Source organism: Halichoeres trimaculatus, unplaced genomic scaffold, assembly GCF_033239565.1.
Source record: "Halichoeres trimaculatus isolate MK-OKI-2021-1 unplaced genomic scaffold, fHalTri1.1 fHalTri1_scaffold_6, whole genome shotgun sequence".
Classification (NCBI taxonomy): domain Eukaryota; kingdom Metazoa; phylum Chordata; class Actinopteri; order Labriformes; family Labridae; genus Halichoeres; species Halichoeres trimaculatus.
Genome location: NW_027437184.1, coordinates 591,931 through 611,531, shown reverse-complemented (window position 1 = coordinate 611,531; position 19,601 = coordinate 591,931). Strand labels below are relative to the sequence as shown.

Sequence of the window (19,601 nt, the reverse complement as noted above, 5' to 3'; positions counted from 1 at the left end):
AGTGTCCTAGTTTATCGTCCCGAAACTCGTCATGCATCTACAGCTAAGGAAGAGTTGGTGATCATTAAAGAAGAGGAAAAAGAGGAAAGAATTAACTGAAGTAACCTCGTCTGGCTCAGTGGGCTGCCGTCTCCTCCGTGTCCAATCTGAGTCTATTTCTGCTCTAAGTCACTGGATCGTCTGTTTCCCTGTGTGCTCCACGGTGTGTCCTCCCAAAGCAGAGGAAAGGAAGAAACATTTCTGCAGAAATCTGAGAGGACTGACGATCCAACCACAAAGACCAAGAAGAAAATCTATGTCTCTGCTCGGCACCACGGGCGCTCTTTATATGCAGGAGGAGGTCGATGGGGAGGAAAACAAGAGCCTTATTTTCCCAAAGCAATCTCTGCTCCTCTGGCCTATCACCAGGCCCTGTTTTCAGGTTTTAATTACTGGCTTATTAGACTGTCAAGTCAGAAAGACGGGGAGAAAAAGCAGGAGAGGAGGAGGGAAGGAAGGAAGGGGGGAGGGTGGAAAAATAGGGCACAGGAATACACCGGGCGCAAAAACAAGGAGAGAGCTCAGCGCGAGTGGGGGGGAGTCAGGTATGGAGGAAACACTCGTTAACGTGAACGCCGTTAGTGTATCAGTAAGGTGTGTGTGTGTGTGTGTGTGTGTGTGTGTGTGTGTGTGTGTGTGTGTGTGTGTGTGTGTGTGTGTGTGTGTGTGTGTGTGTGTGCACAGAGGACGGAGGGAGAGGAGCAAATTGGTATTTAACTTGACAAAAGGAGGATTCTGGCTGAGTCAGAGGATTTTACCTCCCACTCCTCCTGCCCATGACAACCATCAGCCAGAGGCATGGGGGACAACATACAGAGGAGGAGGAGGAGGAGGAGGAGGAGATGCTACTGTATCCCTCCTGAACCTCTGTTTATTGGTAACGACAGCGTGATCATCATGTGATAAATACCCGTGATGATGCTGCTGTTTCCTTACGCAGCATTTCTACAACATCCTCAAAAAATTCTCCCTTCTACATATTTAAACCTGATCCTAATCCACACTTTAAATCAGATTATCAGCACCAATACAGATTATTCCTAAATGATACTTCTCAGCTTCCTGATCAGGACCAGACTGATTTACAGCACGTCTAAGTCTCCATGGCAACACCACGCCAGCTGATGAATTTTATCAGAGAGAAGAGAGATCTGTGTTTTTCTCTGCTGAAAATGATTTCTGTGATTAATTTTGTAGTGATGGTGGACACTGGAGCCTAACTGTCAGACAGAAAAAGGACAGAAGAGCAGAAGAAAGAGAAACAGGAGAGAGATAGAGCACAAGCTAAAGGCTAACACAGGCTAGAGGCTAAAACAGGAGCTAAAAGCTTAAACACTTGTTAAAGCCATACACAAAAACACTTAAGCTAAAGGCTAAATCACAGGCTAAAGGCTAACCCGCGTTAAAGGCTAGATCTCAGGCTAAAAGCAAAAACACATGCTAGATGTTAAATCACAGGCTAAAACTGGAGCCAAAGATTAATACAAGAGCTAAGGGCTAAAACAGGAGCTACAGGCTAAAACACAGGCTTAAAGCTAAAACACATGCAAGATGTTAAATCACAGGCTAAAACAGGAGCTAAAGGCTAAATTACAGGCTAAAACTTGAGCCAAAGGCTAAATCAAAGGCTAAAACTTAAGCTAAAGGCTAAATCATAGGCTAAAACATCAGCTAAAGGCTAAATCACAGGCTAAAACTTGAGCTAAAGGCTAAATCACAGGCTAATACAGAAGCTTCGGGCTAAAACTCAGGCTAAAACATCAGCTAAAACATAAGCTAAAGGTTTAACTTCAGGCTAAAACATTAGCTAAAGGCCAAAACACGAGCTAAAAGATGAGCCAAAGGCTAAATCACAGGCTAAAACAGAAGCTTAAGGCTAAATCACAGGCTAAAACTTGAGCTAAAGGCTAAATCACAGGCTAAAACATCAGCTAGAGGCTAAAGATGAGCTAAAGGCAATAACTCAGGTGAATATGTTAGTGCTAATGTTGACTCCAGAGTCATGTCTTCACCACAGTGTGAGTGAGACATCAGGCCAAATGGTGGCGCTGCAGTCCACCTCACACAGATCCTCCTCGCAGTGTCTTTGATGTACTTGTGTCTAAATTTAATAATCTTAAGGTTTTTTGTGAAATCTCTGAATAAGATTTGTGATAAATCTTTAGCACTTTGTTGAATCCTGTTTGTATACCGTGCAGCAGACGTCAAGCTGCTGCAGAACTAATATTTGAGCGTTTCCTGCTCTGTGTGTATCTGCATACCCTTTTGTACTTTCCCTGAGAATGAAGTGTTACTCATCAAAACAATTTATGCATTGGAAACAGGAATAATTTCACACAATATGCTCTGGCGTTCGCAGGTGTTTCATCTGATCAGGGATGCACCGTCTCTGCTACAATAAAAAAGTATTGGCATTTTGCTTTTATTGCTTTTTGTCTCCCTCCATATTTTTCTTGATTAAAGCAGGCGGGCGGTGACAAGCGTCACTATCTCTGCGGCAAGGGATTCGATAACAGTTTGTCTTTAATTTGCTTTTGGGTTTCTATTAAACTTTTTATTTGATGTGACCGTTTGGGGCTTTCACAAACCTCCTGACGATGAGCTAACATTGCTCTCTTTCATGAGTGGATTTGCGTAAAAAGAGCAGGTTTTTTTTAGTACAACCAACACAAGAAATCCACTTTTTATGACATGTTTCTGACACAGCAGTGAAATGAAACCCAGGGACAAAGTGTCAGTGATTTTCTCTGACAATGACGCATTTTAGACGCACTGAGCGGCTGCTAAAGGATGGAGAATTTAACACTCCCTTTGTGTGGCCTCAGATAATTGGACATCCCAGCTCTCCGTCTTTTTGTGTGACTCTTCTTCCTCTGTTTTGTTGCAGAAGCTGAACTGAATCTATTTTCGCTGTGTGTCAGGGTGTGTAGGAGAGCGGCTGAGGATTAAATTATGCTTTAAGTCCCCATCCGTAGCCCTGAGTGGCTAAAGATAGCGCGGCGACGCTCTCATGCTATACGGGAAATCCTCCAGCTCGTCAAAGAGTGACTGTGCTTACATGGGAGGTTTAGCTCTGTAATAACGTATACGCCGAGCGTGAGTCTCCGTGTGTTTGTTTCCGCTCGCCGGGTCACTTCCTCTCCGCTGCAGCGCCTCCAGATTCGCCACATCAAAGACTCATCTGCAAACTGTGGAGCTCCGTAATCGGGAGAGGGCCACTGATGTGTCCCTGGGCTCTCTCCACTCAAACTGAATCACACAGGCGGGCGCACACAGACAACGGGGCTGCACGCCATGGCTTTTGGAAGGTCACTCTAAGAATAGCCTTCAATACGTGAAAAAAGAAAAACAGCAGATCCAGAGGAGAGAGCGCGCTGAGATGTGCATGCAGGCAAATGGACACACAGGAGCATGCATTAATTCATGGACGCAGCGCGGGGAAAGCACTCTGAACGCTGCCCAACGCACAGATATGTAGCTCTGCTGATGCACATGGCGTACGTTTGACCACGGCTAAAAGGACAGAAATTAACCAGCTCGTGTCGTCCTTTAAACCACTCACTGACGCTGGTTGAAAAACAAGGAGGAAGGATGGCAAATGGCATCAGTTCTCCTCTGAGCTCGGGGGGAGACGCTTCTTTCCTGAATAAACTCTTCTTTGCATGAACATCTGCAGAGAGGTTTTTTTTGGTGATTGTTTCTGATTTTTGCTGCTAATGCACCACACTAAATTAACCACTTTCTGCAGTTAGACAACACGTAGCATACACAAGCTAACGCTTTCCTGTGTTTGTTGTGATTTGTTCATTTCACTGCTGCGATCACAGTCTCCAAAGTAAAACTTGAAATCCGTTTAATCCACTCGTTTCTCTTAGAGCCACACGCTAACAACCTCATCTCTTCCAAAACTGCAACAGGAAGTCATGTTCCACCATTTTATCCCCTTCACCCTCCTCTATCAACAGGCTAACACATGGGCTAAAGGCTAAAAAAGGAGCTGAAGTTTGAAACACAGGCTAACAGCTAAAAAAAAGAAGCTAAAGATTAAAATGCAGGCTAAAGGCTAAAGCTTAGGCTTAAGGCTAAAATGTGGGCAAAAGGCTAAAGTAAGGCTAAAAGCTAAAAATTAAGCTAAAGGCTACAACACAAGCTAAAGGCTAATGCACAGTCTAAAAACTTATACACAGACTAAAGGCAGAGACATGGCTAAAGGATGAAGCACTAGCAACAGGCTAGAACAAAGGTTAAAGGCTAAAACGAGCAAAAAAAAAAAAAGGCTAAATGCTAAAACATGAGCTGAAGTTTAAATCACAGGCTAACATCTAAAAACAAGAGAGCTAAAGTCTAAAATGCAGGCTAAAGGCTAAAACATGGGCAAAAGGCTGAAACACAGGCTAAAAGCTAAAAATTTAGCTAAAGGCTACAACATAAGCTAAAGGCTAATGCACAGTCTAAAAGCTCATACACAGACTAAAGGCTGAGGCACTAGCTACAGGCTAGAACACCGGTTAAAGGCTAAAACACAAGCTAAAGGCTAAAACAAAGGCTATGGGTGAAAAACATAAGCTTAAGACTAAACAAAGGCTAAATTCTAAAACAAAAGCTACAGGCTAAAACAAGCGCTAAAGGCTATAACACAACCTAAATGCTGAAACACAGGCTAAAGACCAAAACATGGGCTACAGGCTAAAACAAGAGCAAAAGGCTAAAGCACTAGCTGCAGGCTAGAACACAGGTTAAAGGCTAAAACTAAAGCTAAAGACTAAAACATGAGCTAAAGGCTAAAACACAAGCTACAGACTAGAATGTAGGTTAAAGACTTAAACATGAGCTAAAGGCTAAGACACAAGCTAAAGGCTAAAACACATATGTAAGACTTAAACAAGGGCTAAATTCCAAAACAAAAGCTACAGGCTAAAACTTTGGCTAAAGGCTATAACACAACCTAAAGGCTAAAAAACAAGCTAAGCGCTAAAACACAGGCTTAACACTTAAACAGAGGCTACAGGCTAATACATAAGCTAAAGGCTAAAGCACAAGCTACAGACTTGGACACTGGTTAAAGGCTAAAACATGAGCTAAAGACGCAAATAAATGTAAAATTAAATGTTTTCTCCAAATCCATTTAATCCACTCGTTTCACTCAGAGCCTCACACTAACAATCTCGCCTCCTCCAAAACTGCAACATGGAGTCATGTTCCACCATTTTATCCCCTTCCCCCTCCTCTCTCTACCGCTCTTCCTCCTCCTCCTCCTCCTCCTCCTCTGCCCTTGTCTGCACTCTGACGATCCTCCCTGAACTCAGCCTGGCAGATGGGTGAGAGCTCAGTCACTGTGGGGTTAACTTTACAGCACCGTCAGCTGCATTCCTACCCACCCACCCACCCACCGCCTCGCCTGTCCCACATCCACCTCCTCTGCGCCTCCTCTGGCTCCTCTACTTTCTGTCCCCTGCTGTCCTTTCAAGGCTCCTTGCTTGTCATGGAGCAGTCAATGTGAGGGTTTGTAAATATAGCCTCGCCCTGAGACTTTGGGAGCGTGTGTGTGTGTGTGTGTGAGTGTGTGTGTGTGTGTGTGTGTGTGTTTAAATTCAGGTATAGGCTCGGAGGCGGTGCAGGCGGTCCTGATGTGAGGTGACATGTTAAGAGAGCGAGCCTTTGGACACGGGCTGAGGGAGGGAGGAGAGCGCAGACAACAACAGACAACAGCAGACAACAACAGACATGGCCTTTATAAAAAGCTCCTGCACCGCTGCATGGACTCAGCACCTCCCTGCTCCTCTTCCTCACAGCACCTCCCTGCTCCTCTTCCTCACAGCATCTCTCAATCCTCCTTCAATCTAACACTGATTTCTGCTTCTCCCTGTTCCTCTCAGTGGAAACAGAAACTCTGAGAGTGAGCACAGAAATGTTAATGTGGGAGAGCAGCAGAGAGACGCGCTAACCCTGTGAGACGCTGGCTTGTCTCTCAGTATGAAAGAGGAACTCTTCCTCTGACGATTTGCTTCAGTCGTCAGGATCAGGCCAATTCACCTGTCTGCTCTGCTTACCGTTACGCATCCCTCGGCTGCCTCACCTGACCCGCTGCAGCTCTGCCTGCACAGAGAGAGCTGTTTATAAGAATAAGTGTAGCTAACTTTAGCCGTCCAGGGGCAGGGCACACACACAGGCCTTCAGCTGACAGGGATTCAGAGTCTTTGCTCCTGGACATCGCAGTGTTGTTCGCAGCAGAAGGAGAGTTTGGCCCTGGGGTCCTTTGGTTGGAGGACGGTCTCACAGCTCGGCGCTCGATGCAGAAAAAAACAAGGTTAGAGAGAGCAGCAGCGCTCGGAGCAGGTTCTGGGTCAGGGTCCAAAAACAACTGTTCTTTATGACTCTTTCTCTGCTCTGAAGGCGCTGGGAGGACGAGACGTCAGGAGCTGGGTGCTGCGCTGGAGTCTGTGATGTTTTTTCAGGATGCATGCACCATGAAGACGTTACTCCTTTGCATTCGTTTGGGACCAATTTTGGTGCAGATAAAAGAAGCTTTAAAGAAGCTTTTGTTATAAACATGATGCTCAAAGTAAAATGATCAGTTTTAACCAGGAGGACAGCTCCATGGTTTGTCTCTGCACAGCTCCTCCTCCTCCTCTCCTCCTGTGTTTTCCTCTCTCCTCCTCCTCTCCTCCTGTGTTTTCATCTCTCCTCCTCCCCTCCTGAGTTTTCATCTCTCCTCCTCCCCTCCTGAGTTTTCATCTCTCCTCCTCTCCTCCTGTGTTTTCATCTCTCCTCCTCTCCTCCTCCTGTTTTTTCATCTCTCCTCCTGTGTTTTCATCTCTCCTCCTCTCCTCCTGAGTTTTCATCTCTCCTCCTCTCCTCCTGTGTTTTCATCTCTCCTCCTCTCCTCCTGTGTTTTCATCTCTCCTCCTCTCCTCCTCCTGTGTTTTCATCTCTCCTCCTCTCCTCCTCCTGTTTTTTCATCTCTCCTCCTCTCCTCCTGAGTTTTCATCTCTCCTCCTCTCCTCCTGTGTTTTCATCTCTCCTCCTCTCCTCCTGTGTTTTCCTCTCTCCTCCTCTCTGTGGGCGTCAGTCACGGTGCAGTGATGTGAAGCTTTCTGTCAACACTCCACAGGTCAGGTCTGATGGACGACACACACTGAGAGTGTGACTGTGTCCCTCTGCTCTCCGTCCGTCTGCAACAGACAGAAACACTGACCTGTGCGTCTTAATGGGACAGATCTCTGCACAGTGCTGGTGTTTGCGGCCTGTGAGCTGGAGAACTGGACGAAACACGTGAACCTCTCAGTTTAATATTGAAGATATGACCGTGGATCTGTTCGTTCAGGAGCTTTTGCTACTTTAAATTAGTCTCTCTCAGTTTGTTTCAGGCCAAAGACCACTGAACTAAAAAGCCAAATAGATTGATAGATTATAAACTTGCATCATACATGTCACATGTCATGGTGCTAACATTAGCTTCCATGGCGTCCACAACGCTCAGTGCAGCTGACTCATCGTGATGTCATGTCCTGGCCGTGTCTGGGAGGATTCTTCGCTCATTTGGTTTTCTTTGTGCTGTTTCTGTTTTAAGACTCTGATACATGATGGTTTTCATTTGGCAACATTATCTTTTTTTTATTTTTCTCACGGTTGTGGTGGACCACTAATGGTCCACGGACCACAGTTTGAGAAACACTGCTTTGCAATTGTATCAAACTTAATCACAGATATAAAGAACTGAACTTTTGAAAACCTTAAATCCAGATTAGCTAGTGTTTATATTTGACCTTGAACAGGGACACTGAAGGGTAAACAAGTAAAATTTGATTTAATGTAAAAATAGACCCATAAAGCCAAATGCAGCTAACGTTAGCAAAGCTAGCTAGCACAAGCCTTTGGTCCAGGGTCAGGTCCACATGCCGCTCTGGTTACAGACGTCTCCAGCTGAGCTGTTTTTCCATTTTCAGATCAAATACTGTCAAACCACACTCAGTCTGTATTCTGCCATCTGTGATCGTTTACATCAGGGTAGTAAAGCATCATTACTTTCTACAGCTCCATCTAGTGACAGGTGGCTGCACTTCAGCTTGAACACAAAATATGACCAAAATATGAAAATTTAAGATACATAAGTGAAGAAGTAATTCTTAAAGTCCTTTTTGAGTCTGTGTCGGTCTTAATGACCCCTGATCCCTCTCTGCTGGTTTCACCCTGAGTAAATACTGACTTTTAAAAATAATATCTCATTCTGCTTTCGGTCAACACTGAAGCTCAGAGTGAGTTGCCTTGGAGCGTGCAAAGATTATTTTAATCTGAAAGCATCTCAGCCAAACTTTGATGGTTAACGTCACCATCCTGATGAAGTATTCAGCTGTAGATTGATCAAACTCTGATCAAACACTGATAAAACACTGATCAAACTCTGATCAAACACTGATCAAACTCTGATCAAACTGATCAAACTCTGATCAAACTCTGATCAAACTCTGATCAAACTGATAAAACTCTGATCAAACTGATCAAACTGATCAAACTCTGATCAAACTCTGATCAAACTCTGATCAAACTTTGATCAAACTCTGATCAAACTCTGATCAAACTCTGAACCAACTGCATTATGAGGGATACTCTGTGCAGTAGGTGTGTATAACGACACAGCACTCTGAGAAACCCTGTTTGTTTCCAGCACAGCGCCTGCCCGACGAGCACTGGAGATGACTGGTAATTATAAGGCTCTAACTGAGTGCTCTTTGAGACAGATGTTGTGTTCATGAATGTGGAAACAGGTCAGATACCCAAACTGACTGCAAAATGAGACAAGAGGTCTCTGAGCCACAGTCAAGGTTCTCTGCTCTGACAAGAGAGCAGATGGCTGTTGGTGGGAATAACAAACCCGATCAGGGAGAGGACGCGGTGAATCCTCCACTCCAGCTCGTCCTCCTACGCAGATTGCCTTTTCATGTTTTCTCCTGAAAACTGTTTTGATTAAAACAAAAAGGAACATTTTGGTTCTTTTTTTAATCACCTTGCAACAGTGCAGTGCACATGTTGTGAAATAAAAACCCTCCCTGCCTCCCTGAGCGTGTGAGCCGTACATTGAAGTGACACTCTGTGGACCTGGAGCGAATTATCCAACGACTGGGTGAGCTCAGCGACTCCCAGGGCGGCGAGGAGTTACAGAGCAGAAACTGTTTCTGTGGGTTTTGGCTCCAGCTCGGTTTGTTGCTCTTTGGAAAAGGGGAAATTACACTGTGAAGGTTTGTAACTACATGAAAAATGTAAAGTGATTCTTCTTACTTACACTTTAGCTGAACATAAAGCTGAAGAGTCACAGACGTAAAGCTCAGTGAACATCACTGAAAACTGGGGATGTTACGATGCGTCACCACACAGTTAAAGATCCGTACCAATGTGACGGTTCAAAACAACAAATCACAATGCTCCACTTAAAAAACATAAAACTGTTTGTCCTTAAAGAAAAACATGTAAATAATAAACCAGTAACACATACAAACCTGAGATAGTTTATTTGAAGAGACTGGTTTATTGTATTACTCATTTAGTAATTTTAATGTGAGATTTCTTTAAAAGGTCACACCTCTAAGTATATATATATATATATATATATATATATATATATATATATATATATATATATATATATATATATATATATATATATATATATATATATATATATATATATATATATATATATATATATATATATATATGGTTTTGTTTGAGGTTTGCAGAAATCATTAAAAAGAATCATTTCAATCACATTTTCTCTGTAAGCTCATTAAAACAAAATCAAATCATGGTAAAATCACATCGTTAACCCAGTATAGAAAATCCTACGGAATTGTGAGTTGAGTGCATCGTTTCATCCTGATTGAAAACATTTCAAAAAGCTTCAAAAGCTAAAAACAGTCACGCCACTGTTTCTCCTTTGCAGCTTCTTCTTTTGTTACAAACAAATCTTAGTGTGAAAGGACAGCAAGACATTACAGCAGCAGACACGCTGAGCTGCTGATCAGGGTAACAGAAGAAAGAGGGAAGAGAAGAAAAAGAGAAGAGAAGTAAAAGGAAATGAGTAAAGAGGAAAAGGGACTGAGGAGAAAGGGGAGGAGGAAAGGGAAGAAGGAAGAGAGAAAAGAGGGGAAAAAATATAAAAATGTGTGCAGAGAAAAAATGAAAGAGGAGAGAGGAAGAAGAAAATAGGAAGAAAGAGGTAATAAGGGGGAAAGAGACCAGATACAGAAACAAAGAAAGAGGAAAAGGAGAAGACATGAAAGAAAACATAGGAAAGAAGAAGGGGGACATGAAATTAAAATAAAGATGGAAGAGAAAAGATAAGAGAGGAGAAAAGAGAAGAAAAAGGAAAGGGGAAATAGGAAAGAGAAATGAGAAATCAAAGGATAGGAAAAAGAACAGGAAGGGACATCGGGAAGGAATTAGGAATAAGGAATGAGAAGAGTAAAGAGGACAAGAGGAAACAACAGAAAGAGAAATTTGTAAAAATAAAAAAACAGTAGGGAGAGGGAAGAGGAAAGAAGAGAGGATGAAAGGGAGAGATAGAAAAGCGAAGAAAGGAAAGGAGATAGGAAAAGAAAGGTGGAAATAAGTCAAGGAAAAGGGAAAAGAGTACATGAGAGGAAAGAAGAGGAAAGAGACAAGAAAGAAAGGGAAGGAAATCAGTGGAAAGGAAAGGAAAGGAAAGGAAAGGAAAGGAAAGGAAAGGAAAGGAAAGGAAAGGAAAGGAAAGGAAAGGAAAGGAAAAGAAAAGAACAGAAAAGAAAAGAAAAGAAAAGAAAGGAAAAGAAAAGAAAAGAAAAGAAAAGAAAAAAAAAGAAAAGAAAAGAAAAGAAAAGAAAAAAGAAAGGAAAAGAAAAGAAAAAGAAAAGAAAAGAAAAGAAAAAAGAAAGGAAAAGAAAAGAAAAGAAAAAGAAAAGAAAAGACAAGAAAAGAAAGGAAAAGAAAAGAAAAGAAAAAGAAAAGACAAGAAAAGAAAGGAAAAGAAAAAAGAAAGGAAAAGAAAAGAAAAGAAAAAAAAAGAAAAGAAAAAGAAAAGAAAAGAAAAGAAAACATAGGAAAGAAGGAAGAGAGAAAAGAAAAGAAAAGAAAAAGAAAAGAAAAGAAAAGACAAGAAAAGAAAGGAAAAGAAAAAAGAAAGGAAAAGAAAAGAAAAGAAAAAGAAAAGAAAAGAAAAGAAAAGAAAAGAAAAGGAAAAGAAAAGAAAAGAAAAGAAAAGAAAGGAAAAGAAAAGAAAAGAAAAGAAAAGAAAAGAAAAGAAAAGAAAAGAGGACAGTGTATTGGTGTAAATATCCCTGAGATGTAAATCATAGTAACAATAACAACTTTTCCACCAAAGTCTGAGACAATAAGTTGACTTTTTGCAGCCGGCCCACAGTTTATCCTCCAGAGATGGAGAACAGCCAAAAACACATCCATTCACCGCTGATCAATACTCACATCGCACAGATTAGGAAGAAATGAATAAGTGGTAATAAAGGCAGATTGAGTGGAAGCTAAACAGTGTTTACAGGAGGATATATAACTGCTCTCCTGTTTGAGTCATTCATAGCGTTTAGGAAAGAAACGCTGAAACGGCCGTGTGTCTTTGTAAGCAATTCAACAAGAGGATTTATAACGCCTCCTTTCCCAGCAGCAGTATATATTAGACCTTATTTTAATGCTCACACACTTCCTCTTCATGCTGCTCTAATGGAAATAAACTCTGGATGAAGTTCATCTGAGCCGCAGTTTGTCTCAGACGCTCCTTAAAGAGCACACATCACTTCCTGACCTCTCATGAATGAAGACCTCGATAAACGAGTGTACGCAGTGCAGCGTGGGTACAGGGGAAGGCTGCGTTTGTATCCACACTCCTGATTATTCATCGTTTTTTGGTGTCACGCAGATCAAACCAATCACTTTTGTCTCCTCTTCCCTTTAAAGCCTGGAGGGCCCAAAGCCTCACACGCCGCGCTTTGTTTCCCAGAGAGAGATCAGTCGACAGATTTGCTGTAACTGTTCACGCGTCAGACTTTGAAGGGGACAGACATTTTGATGGTGAGAGGGCGGCGAAAACTGGCGTTCAGAGTTAGAGCAGAAAACCATAATACCTCTTAAATCATAAATAAATGTAGTTTATATCATCACATGATGCTGCCTGCTCTCTGCTTCCTGAATCTGATTAAATCCTTCATGACTGGTGTGACGGTTGAGTCATCCAGAGTCATGGACGCCACATTTCATTGTGTATCAGAAACAAACAAAGATAATGTGACACCAGCAGGAAGTCATGGACAGACGTGTTTCAGTCAGTGAGCTAATTCAGTGAGGCTAGTTTTAGAAACAGGAAACCAAAGCTCGTCCTCTTACCTGAGACGGTCCTGACGATCTCTGAGGTGTTCCTCAGGCCCACGAAGGAGAACTGGTAGAGCCTCCAGGAGCGGATGTCCCCAACCTCAACAGAGCTCCTCTTCCACTTGTACACAATCTCCTCCCTGGGGTATCCGTCTGAAAGAGAGGAGGGACAGGAGGCGCATTAAAGAAAGACAGGAGACAGGAGGAGAGGAAAGGAGCAAGGAGGAAACGGGAGTGAGGAGAAAGGGAGGAGGAAAGAGGTAAAATAAGGGAGGAAAGGAAGAAAGAGGTAAACAGGGAAGAGGAAAGAGACACACAAGGACAGAGGAAAGAAAAGAGAAAAAATGATAAGGAAGAAGATAAGGGAGAAGAGAGGAAAAAGGACAGAGGAAGGACAAAAGAGGAACAAAAAGGTATGCAGAGAGGCGGGGAAGAGGAACAAGGAAAAAGAAAAAAGGAGACAAGGAAGAAGGAATGAGCAAGGAGTTAAGGAGGCAAAAAGGAAAGGATAGAAAGAGAAATGGGTAAAAGGAAGAAGAGGAAAGAAGAGAAGATGAAAGGGAGAGTTAGGGAAGAGAAGAAGGGAAGGAGATAGGAAAAAGGAAAGGTGGACATAAGTCAAGGGAAATGTGAAAAAAAGGAAATAAGAGAGGAAATAGGACAGAAGAGAAAAGACACAGAGAGGAAACCAGTATAGAGGAAAGGAAAGGAAAGGAAAGGAAAGGAAAGGAAAGGAAAGGAGAAGAGGAGAGGAGGGAACATGTTTTTGGTGGAACTGTCCCTTTAAAGACACTCAGACAGTACCGTTACTCTCTTGGAGTACACATGTGAAAACTGGCTCAGTCTAAAAACACGGAGGGACATTTGAATCAGAAGCTGCGAGCAGAGGCAGCTAGCTAGCTCCAACAACAGTCCATGAAAGAAGCGTTATGTAACAGTCTCCAGCACAACATGTTGACAAAATACCCAGTCCATCTGTGGAGGCAACGGCCTCTTTCTGCAGCACTGATTCAGCTTAAGACTCACTGACTCCATGGCTGAATGCAGTAATTCTATTAACCCCAGAGGCTGCTGCCCAAACAACAGGCTCACTGAGTCCAGTTCACTCAGACGCTTTGTCATGATCCAACATGCCTTGGTATCTGGTTTTTCTTGGTGTCAGTATTGGAACAGAGAGTTGAGCTCGTTCTGATTCAGTCCTGGCCTCCTGCTCCTGTGAATGAACCTGACCGTATGAATATTTCCCCGGGCCGGTGTTACAGCCTGAACGTAACCACCGTCAGCTCCTTCGCTCGCTCTCCGGTGCTGTGTAGTGATGAGCTGTGCAGCCGGTGAGGGAGGGAGCGACTTGAATAATGCACGTGAAACTTCCTCGGTGAAACTTTAAATGGCTTTATGACTAAAGTGCTCTCAGACATCCAGTAATGCTGGGCCCTCAGAGGGCCCGGGATGGAGGGCTCTGCATAGTTTGCCACATTACAGCCCGCCAGACACACATTACTGCCTCGACCTGCTATCGATTAACCATCCTGTCGGGAAGCTAGACAAACATGGTTAATTAGGCTCCTCTCACTAAGGGAGGGGCCACTAATGTATTTCATCTGTTTCTTATCATTTCGTCCATTCTTTGAGCACTAGTTTGAGCCCTAAACTGGGGCTGAACAATTAATCAAATTTAAACCACTATCACAATGTAACAGAATGCAATTTTCAGATCGTAAAGGCTGCAATTAGACTTTTTTTTTTTTTTTTAAGTGCATTTAATAAGTGCATATTTCAGTGGTTGAGACAAAACTTTTTCATTTACGCTTCTGCACTTTAATTTGTGCTTTGTTACTGATGAGAGATCAGCAAGGTTTGTACATTTAATATTTATATGCATGTTCAAACACTGTTTCTTTTTCATTTCATTAAAAAAGTTTACTCCACATTTCGACATATTTCAGTGGTTGAGCCAGAGATTTGGTTTTATTCACATTTATGCTCTTTATTTAGTGTGAGATTCATAGAAGAGAGGATTCATATTTATTTTTCAGATTATTGTTCATCTCAGGACTCTCGTTCTGCAGTGCTTTGTTCCTTTCTCTGATTTTATTTAAGGGCGTTAATGATAATATCATTACACGTCAACAAGGCCTGAAGCTAAATCAATCAGTCCATATTCTGCTGTGATTGTAATAGTTAAATAAAGATACATTACTTGTATCAATTCATCTCATTTCATCATAACATGTAGGCCTGGTCTACAGGAAAGACTTGTTTCTATGTTGACGGTATCCTTTGTCATGTTGGTCGTACTATAGAACAGTTTATTGCTGTAATGTAGAAGATAAACATTTTCCCCTAAAATCGCATGCTAAATCGCAATATCAGTCCAAAAACAAATGGCAATTAGATTATTTTACAAAATCGTTCAGCCCTACCCTAAACATGCTCAAAAAGTCACCAAAATCAGCACACACTTTACGTTCAACCGAAAATTTGATACAATACAAACTTAACCCCCAACAAACCAAAATTTGGCACACTAGAACATCTCTCAATAGCAGAAGAAATGTTGTAGAGAGATCAAATCACTAATGCACAAATTATGACACCCCTGACCCATCTAAAACAGGGAGCAGGCAAGTTGCCTTTTAAAATAATATTTGGCCAAACTTTTGGGCCTTGAACAAAAATGACCTCCTCCTAGGCCATGAATGTTATCAGCTTGAAATTCGCTCAGATGATAGGATGGACCCTGCTCTACGTAAGTAATATAGGAATTTGCAGTTTCTCTGACGGTTTTTGAATAATGAGCCCTCAAAGTGGGTGAACTCCAAAGAAGCCCTTTCAGCTCTCCCTATTAAGGGCTAGTTATACTTTCACCTGGCTCTGTTCACGGGTGGCGCGCGCACCTCAATAGAGCGCAGTGGCATTAATGCTTGACGCATTCTCCGTTGTAATATTCACCGTAAAGACAGGGGGCGGTAGAGAAAAAAATGTTTCAGAAAGCAGTAAAAGCAACCAAAGGACGAAGAAGTGAAGTCACGTGGACCAAACATAGGGACCAAAACAATGGCGGCAAGAAAGTTACAAATGGAAGAGGAGGAATTATTATGTTTACTGATTTACTGGTTTCTGATATTTCCCTCCACGAGTTCAGTGCCATTTGATGGTCTTTATCACTGCTTAATGATGGATTATATAAATGCTCATATGAGCGTACCAGCTCAGCAAGTCTACCCTCTATTTCCTCCATTTTGAAAATCTAGAAGCCCCACTCGCGGCTCTTGCGACACGTTTAAAAATTTTGGAGGTGCACGACCACGCAAAGCGCCAGCTCGCCCGACTGTCGTGAGGTGCGCGTTGACGTCATTCATGGTGCGTGAACCATGCGACCACATGACTGCGTCAAGCATAAACAAGGCTTTAGAATGAATGGAAGAGGAGGATCAAGCTCCACACAAGCTGCAGAGTTAGACCTTTACACAAAAAAGTAAAAGTGGTACAGCTTTAAAAATGACATATCTAATTTTAGAGAGATTTGGTGAAAATTGTGGCAGCTATGAGGAGACGTTCCAGAACATTCCACTCCTGAGAGGGCAGCAGTTGGTGATGATGTCACACTGACTGACAGTTCCGTGCAGCTGGTCATGTGACTCACAGGAGGCGGGAAAATGGAATGTGTAACACACACACATTATAAAGGGATGAAACCTTGACAGTGGAGGTGAAAGCAGCATTAGGGACAGCGACAGAGCGAGGACCCGCTTTAATTCACTTAGGAGCCAGATGTGTTTTGGTCATAAAGACTGGAATTAAAATAATCAAAATACAATTACAACCAAACTATGACACATTTCTGTGAATCACTCTCCTGCTTCAAACTGTGTGATTGAATCCTGTCTGCCCTCAGTCAATTAAAAACAGGCGAATCGCTTTGCTCCAGAAACCTCCAATTCTCTGTATCTCTGTGGCACGTGCTGAGGAAATATGCCGCGTGATGAAACGCTGCTCCGCTCCGCCTGCTGCCTCTGAGATAGAGCTCATGTGCTGTACATCAAGCGATGTTCAAAGTTCTCCAAACATCCACGGCTTTCATCAAATTTAAATGAATGCCTCTGTTCCATTTTTAGTCCTGCTACCCCCCTCCTGGTTCCTTCCTTTCTTGTTGCTCTCGAGCTATTTAGGAAGCATTCTCTCTGGAGAATATCCCATGGTGCAACTCTCTGTAGATCCATAGCGGCCTCATTAGCATAACTTACCCCCCGCCCCCAGCCCCCCAGCCGCTGCGCACTCAGAGGGACTGACTCATTTGGACTCGTGTCACTTTTTGAAATGTCTTTTGGAGCCGTATTGACAAAGTGGAGGGAAATCAATCTGTGCTTTGCCTTTGGTGGCGCTGGCAAATGAGACATCTATTATTAAAGCCTTTTACTGAACGCCAGAGCATAGTATGAATGAATGAATGAATGAATGAAAGCTTGAACAAATGGTTTGGTCCACGTCCTCATGCTGAATAACATACACACATATTTCTAACACTGCTGTTTCAAACAGAGGTAGCATTGTAGCTTCATGCTAGCATCATATCCTGCACATTTTACATGCGTGTACATTAAAAACTCACACACATCCGTTCATTGCTTTTGAAATTGGTCAATAAAGCGTCTTCAAACCTATAGCATGAGTCCCTTCATCTCGCCTGTTGCATAATTCTCCCCTGTGATGTCTTTGTTAGGCTTATGTGTTGCTTTTTATAGCCCTCCTGTTAGTGTGTGTGTGTGTGAGTGTGTGTGTTTGCGCTGAAAGAGAGGAAGACAGGAAAGGGGGAAAAGCAGTGGGGTGTGAGCATATGGCCAAACTTACAGCTTGAAAACTCCAGGGGACAGGAGTGCTCATCCATTGGGAAGTTGTTCAGTTTAAGCTGGCACTCGGCGTCGATAGTCAACCTGCAGAGACACAATATTTACATCCACCGACTCAGGCTCACTGCAACACAACACAGACCATCAATACTGAAAGTGGAGGCAGAAATAAAGCCTCTACCTTATCAGTATGGGAACAAGGAATAATTAATTCAAACTTCACTCAAGCGATTTGATGTTTTTCACTCCAGCACGTCTCGTCTTCTTGTCACACTTGAGGGACTTTGCAGGAAAGTCATTAAACTTCCTGGTAATGAGAGAATGACCTTAAAGGACTTTACCCGTCCATGCACGGGCTATTGTCATGTATCATTGTCCTCCTGATGGCGGCGGTCGTCCTAATTAAGCAGTGGTTACATCCTGAGTTCCTTAACAAATTAATGAAGTGGAGGGGTTGTGTTCTGCAGAGAGGAGCATCCATCACGGCTTGATGAGTCCAGTTCACTTCCTGCCTGTTATTAGTCCTGATGTATGTGGTGTCAGGTTACATGTCTGCTGTGTGGGATCTCATGCTAAGTATGATAATAAATACACTTTTTAATCGACTCTCTCGTCAACACATGTTGTATTAATGAGTTTGGGGAGGGGGGGTGCTTTGGTCTTAATATCCACATGCCTGTGATTGGTTAATGGTAAACTGACACTAACTAATCCCCCTTCACATGCATTCACAGACTGTTAGCTATATCTGAGGCATTTTGGGATTTGCAGCCTCGCCCGAGGACTCTTCAGTATATGACTGTAGGGGCTGGAATTGAACCAACCACCGCAGGGTTGGGGAATTATGAAGGGAAAAGTATCTGGTCTAGAGAAATAAAGCCGATGTGGAAGGGCTTTTAGGATATTAGGATCATGGGTTTGTCCAATCAGAGACACAGCTCAGCTCATGTGACTGACAGGCACCCTTAGAGAAAGGAAGCGCCAACGATCAGCTTCAGTCCTCTGTATCAGGAAGAGGCAGGTGATGAAGTGCAGACTGTGTCCATATTTAACACTCTCTATGAATATGACCCACTCCACTAATGAGCAGCTGCCTCTGATTGGCTCTGTGCTGAGGAACAAGATGATTAATCCAAACAGGGACTTTTTGACTTGTGAGGACTTCGTAAAGTCTCACTTTTAAATATGTGCACGTTCCCTATTAATTATTTTATTAATTATATTATTTGAAATTAGATTAGCATTTCACAAATGCTATTTCACAGTATCTGTTTTTACCCTAGGACACAAATCCATTTATGTCACATAGATCTGATTTACACTTTGTTAAAACAACATATTTGATGTTAAAGTGTAGTTTGCATTTCTGTTGGTGTCAGAGTATTTTATCACATTTCTACCATCAGTCCCTTTGAACTGTTAAAAAGTGTAACCACAAACAACATAACAAATATGAAATATTTCACCTTCCTAGAATTTATGGTTGTAGAATAATAAAATCAGCTACTTATAACGAAATATCATCTCTAAGTTTATTTTATTTTATTTATTGTTTTTTCTGTACTGAGCAAGTCAGTGTGCTGTAAACATCAGTGTTTCCTCTCTGTTTGGGTCTGCTGGTTTAAAATCATTTTAAATTTAATTTTGAAAGTGTAGTAGACTGATACAGTTATATTCAAGGCAACTTTTGGGGGAAATATCTGTTTTTTTATTTCTTTTTTGTGTTTGTTTCTTTTTTTGATTCCTTTTTTTATTATTAAAGAAACATTGGTTACACCAACTGACCAGGTCTTTCACACAGGTCCCTTAAAAGACAAAAAACAAGGTCAGAGCAGAAAAGAGCTAAAAGGAGAGTGCTAGAGCACCAGCTAAAGGCTAAAACACAGGCTGAAGGCTAACACATGTACTAGAGGCTAAAACAAAGGCTAAAGGCTAACACACAAGCTAAAAGATAAAGCACACGCTAAGTGCTAAAAAAGGAGCCAAACACCAAAAAAGGAGCTAAAGGCTCAAACACAGGCTAAAGGCAAAAACACAAGCAAGAGGCAAAAACACAAGCTAAAAGCTAACAGACAAACTAAAAGATAAAACATAGGCTAAGGGTTAAAAAAGGAGCTAAAGGCTCAAGCACAGGCTAAAGGCAAAAACACAAGCTAAAGGCTAACACACAAACTAAAAGAGGCTTAGGGTTAAAAAAGGAGCTAAAGGCTAAAACACAGGCTTAAGGCTAAAATATGAGCTTAAGGCTAAAAAAAGAGCTTAAGGCTAACTCAGAAGAAAGTCTGTGATGGTGCTCATGGGAAATGTAGTCCTTATCCTAGAACACCTTAAAGCCACAGTGGTTGCAATGAGAGGCCCCTG

At 42.3% G+C, this 19,601-nt stretch overlaps 1 protein-coding gene and 1 long non-coding RNA gene across 7 annotated transcripts in view; one reads left to right on the top strand and one right to left on the bottom strand.

The window, feature by feature from the left end:
* gabrg2 (gamma-aminobutyric acid type A receptor subunit gamma2) overlaps nucleotides 1-19,601 on the bottom strand; it is a 91,964-nt gene that overhangs the window by 39,125 nt on the left and 33,238 nt on the right. For all 6 annotated transcript variants that reach the window (XR_012598349.1, XR_012598348.1, XM_074672842.1 and 3 more), the window contains exons 5-6: nucleotides 17,242-17,324; nucleotides 12,406-12,543 (exon numbers count right to left, since the gene is read on the bottom strand). Coding sequence is in view for 4 of the 6 variants with exons in the window: in XM_074672842.1 (XP_074528943.1) it covers nucleotides 12,406-12,543; nucleotides 17,242-17,324 (221 nt within the window). In the remaining 2 variants the exon portion in view is untranslated. The remainder of the gene's footprint in view (nucleotides 1-12,405; nucleotides 12,544-17,241; nucleotides 17,325-19,601) is intronic.
* LOC141792076 (uncharacterized) overlaps nucleotides 1-19,601 on the top strand; it is a 143,003-nt gene that overhangs the window by 121,782 nt on the left and 1,620 nt on the right. The gene's annotated exons all lie outside the window — the stretch shown is intronic.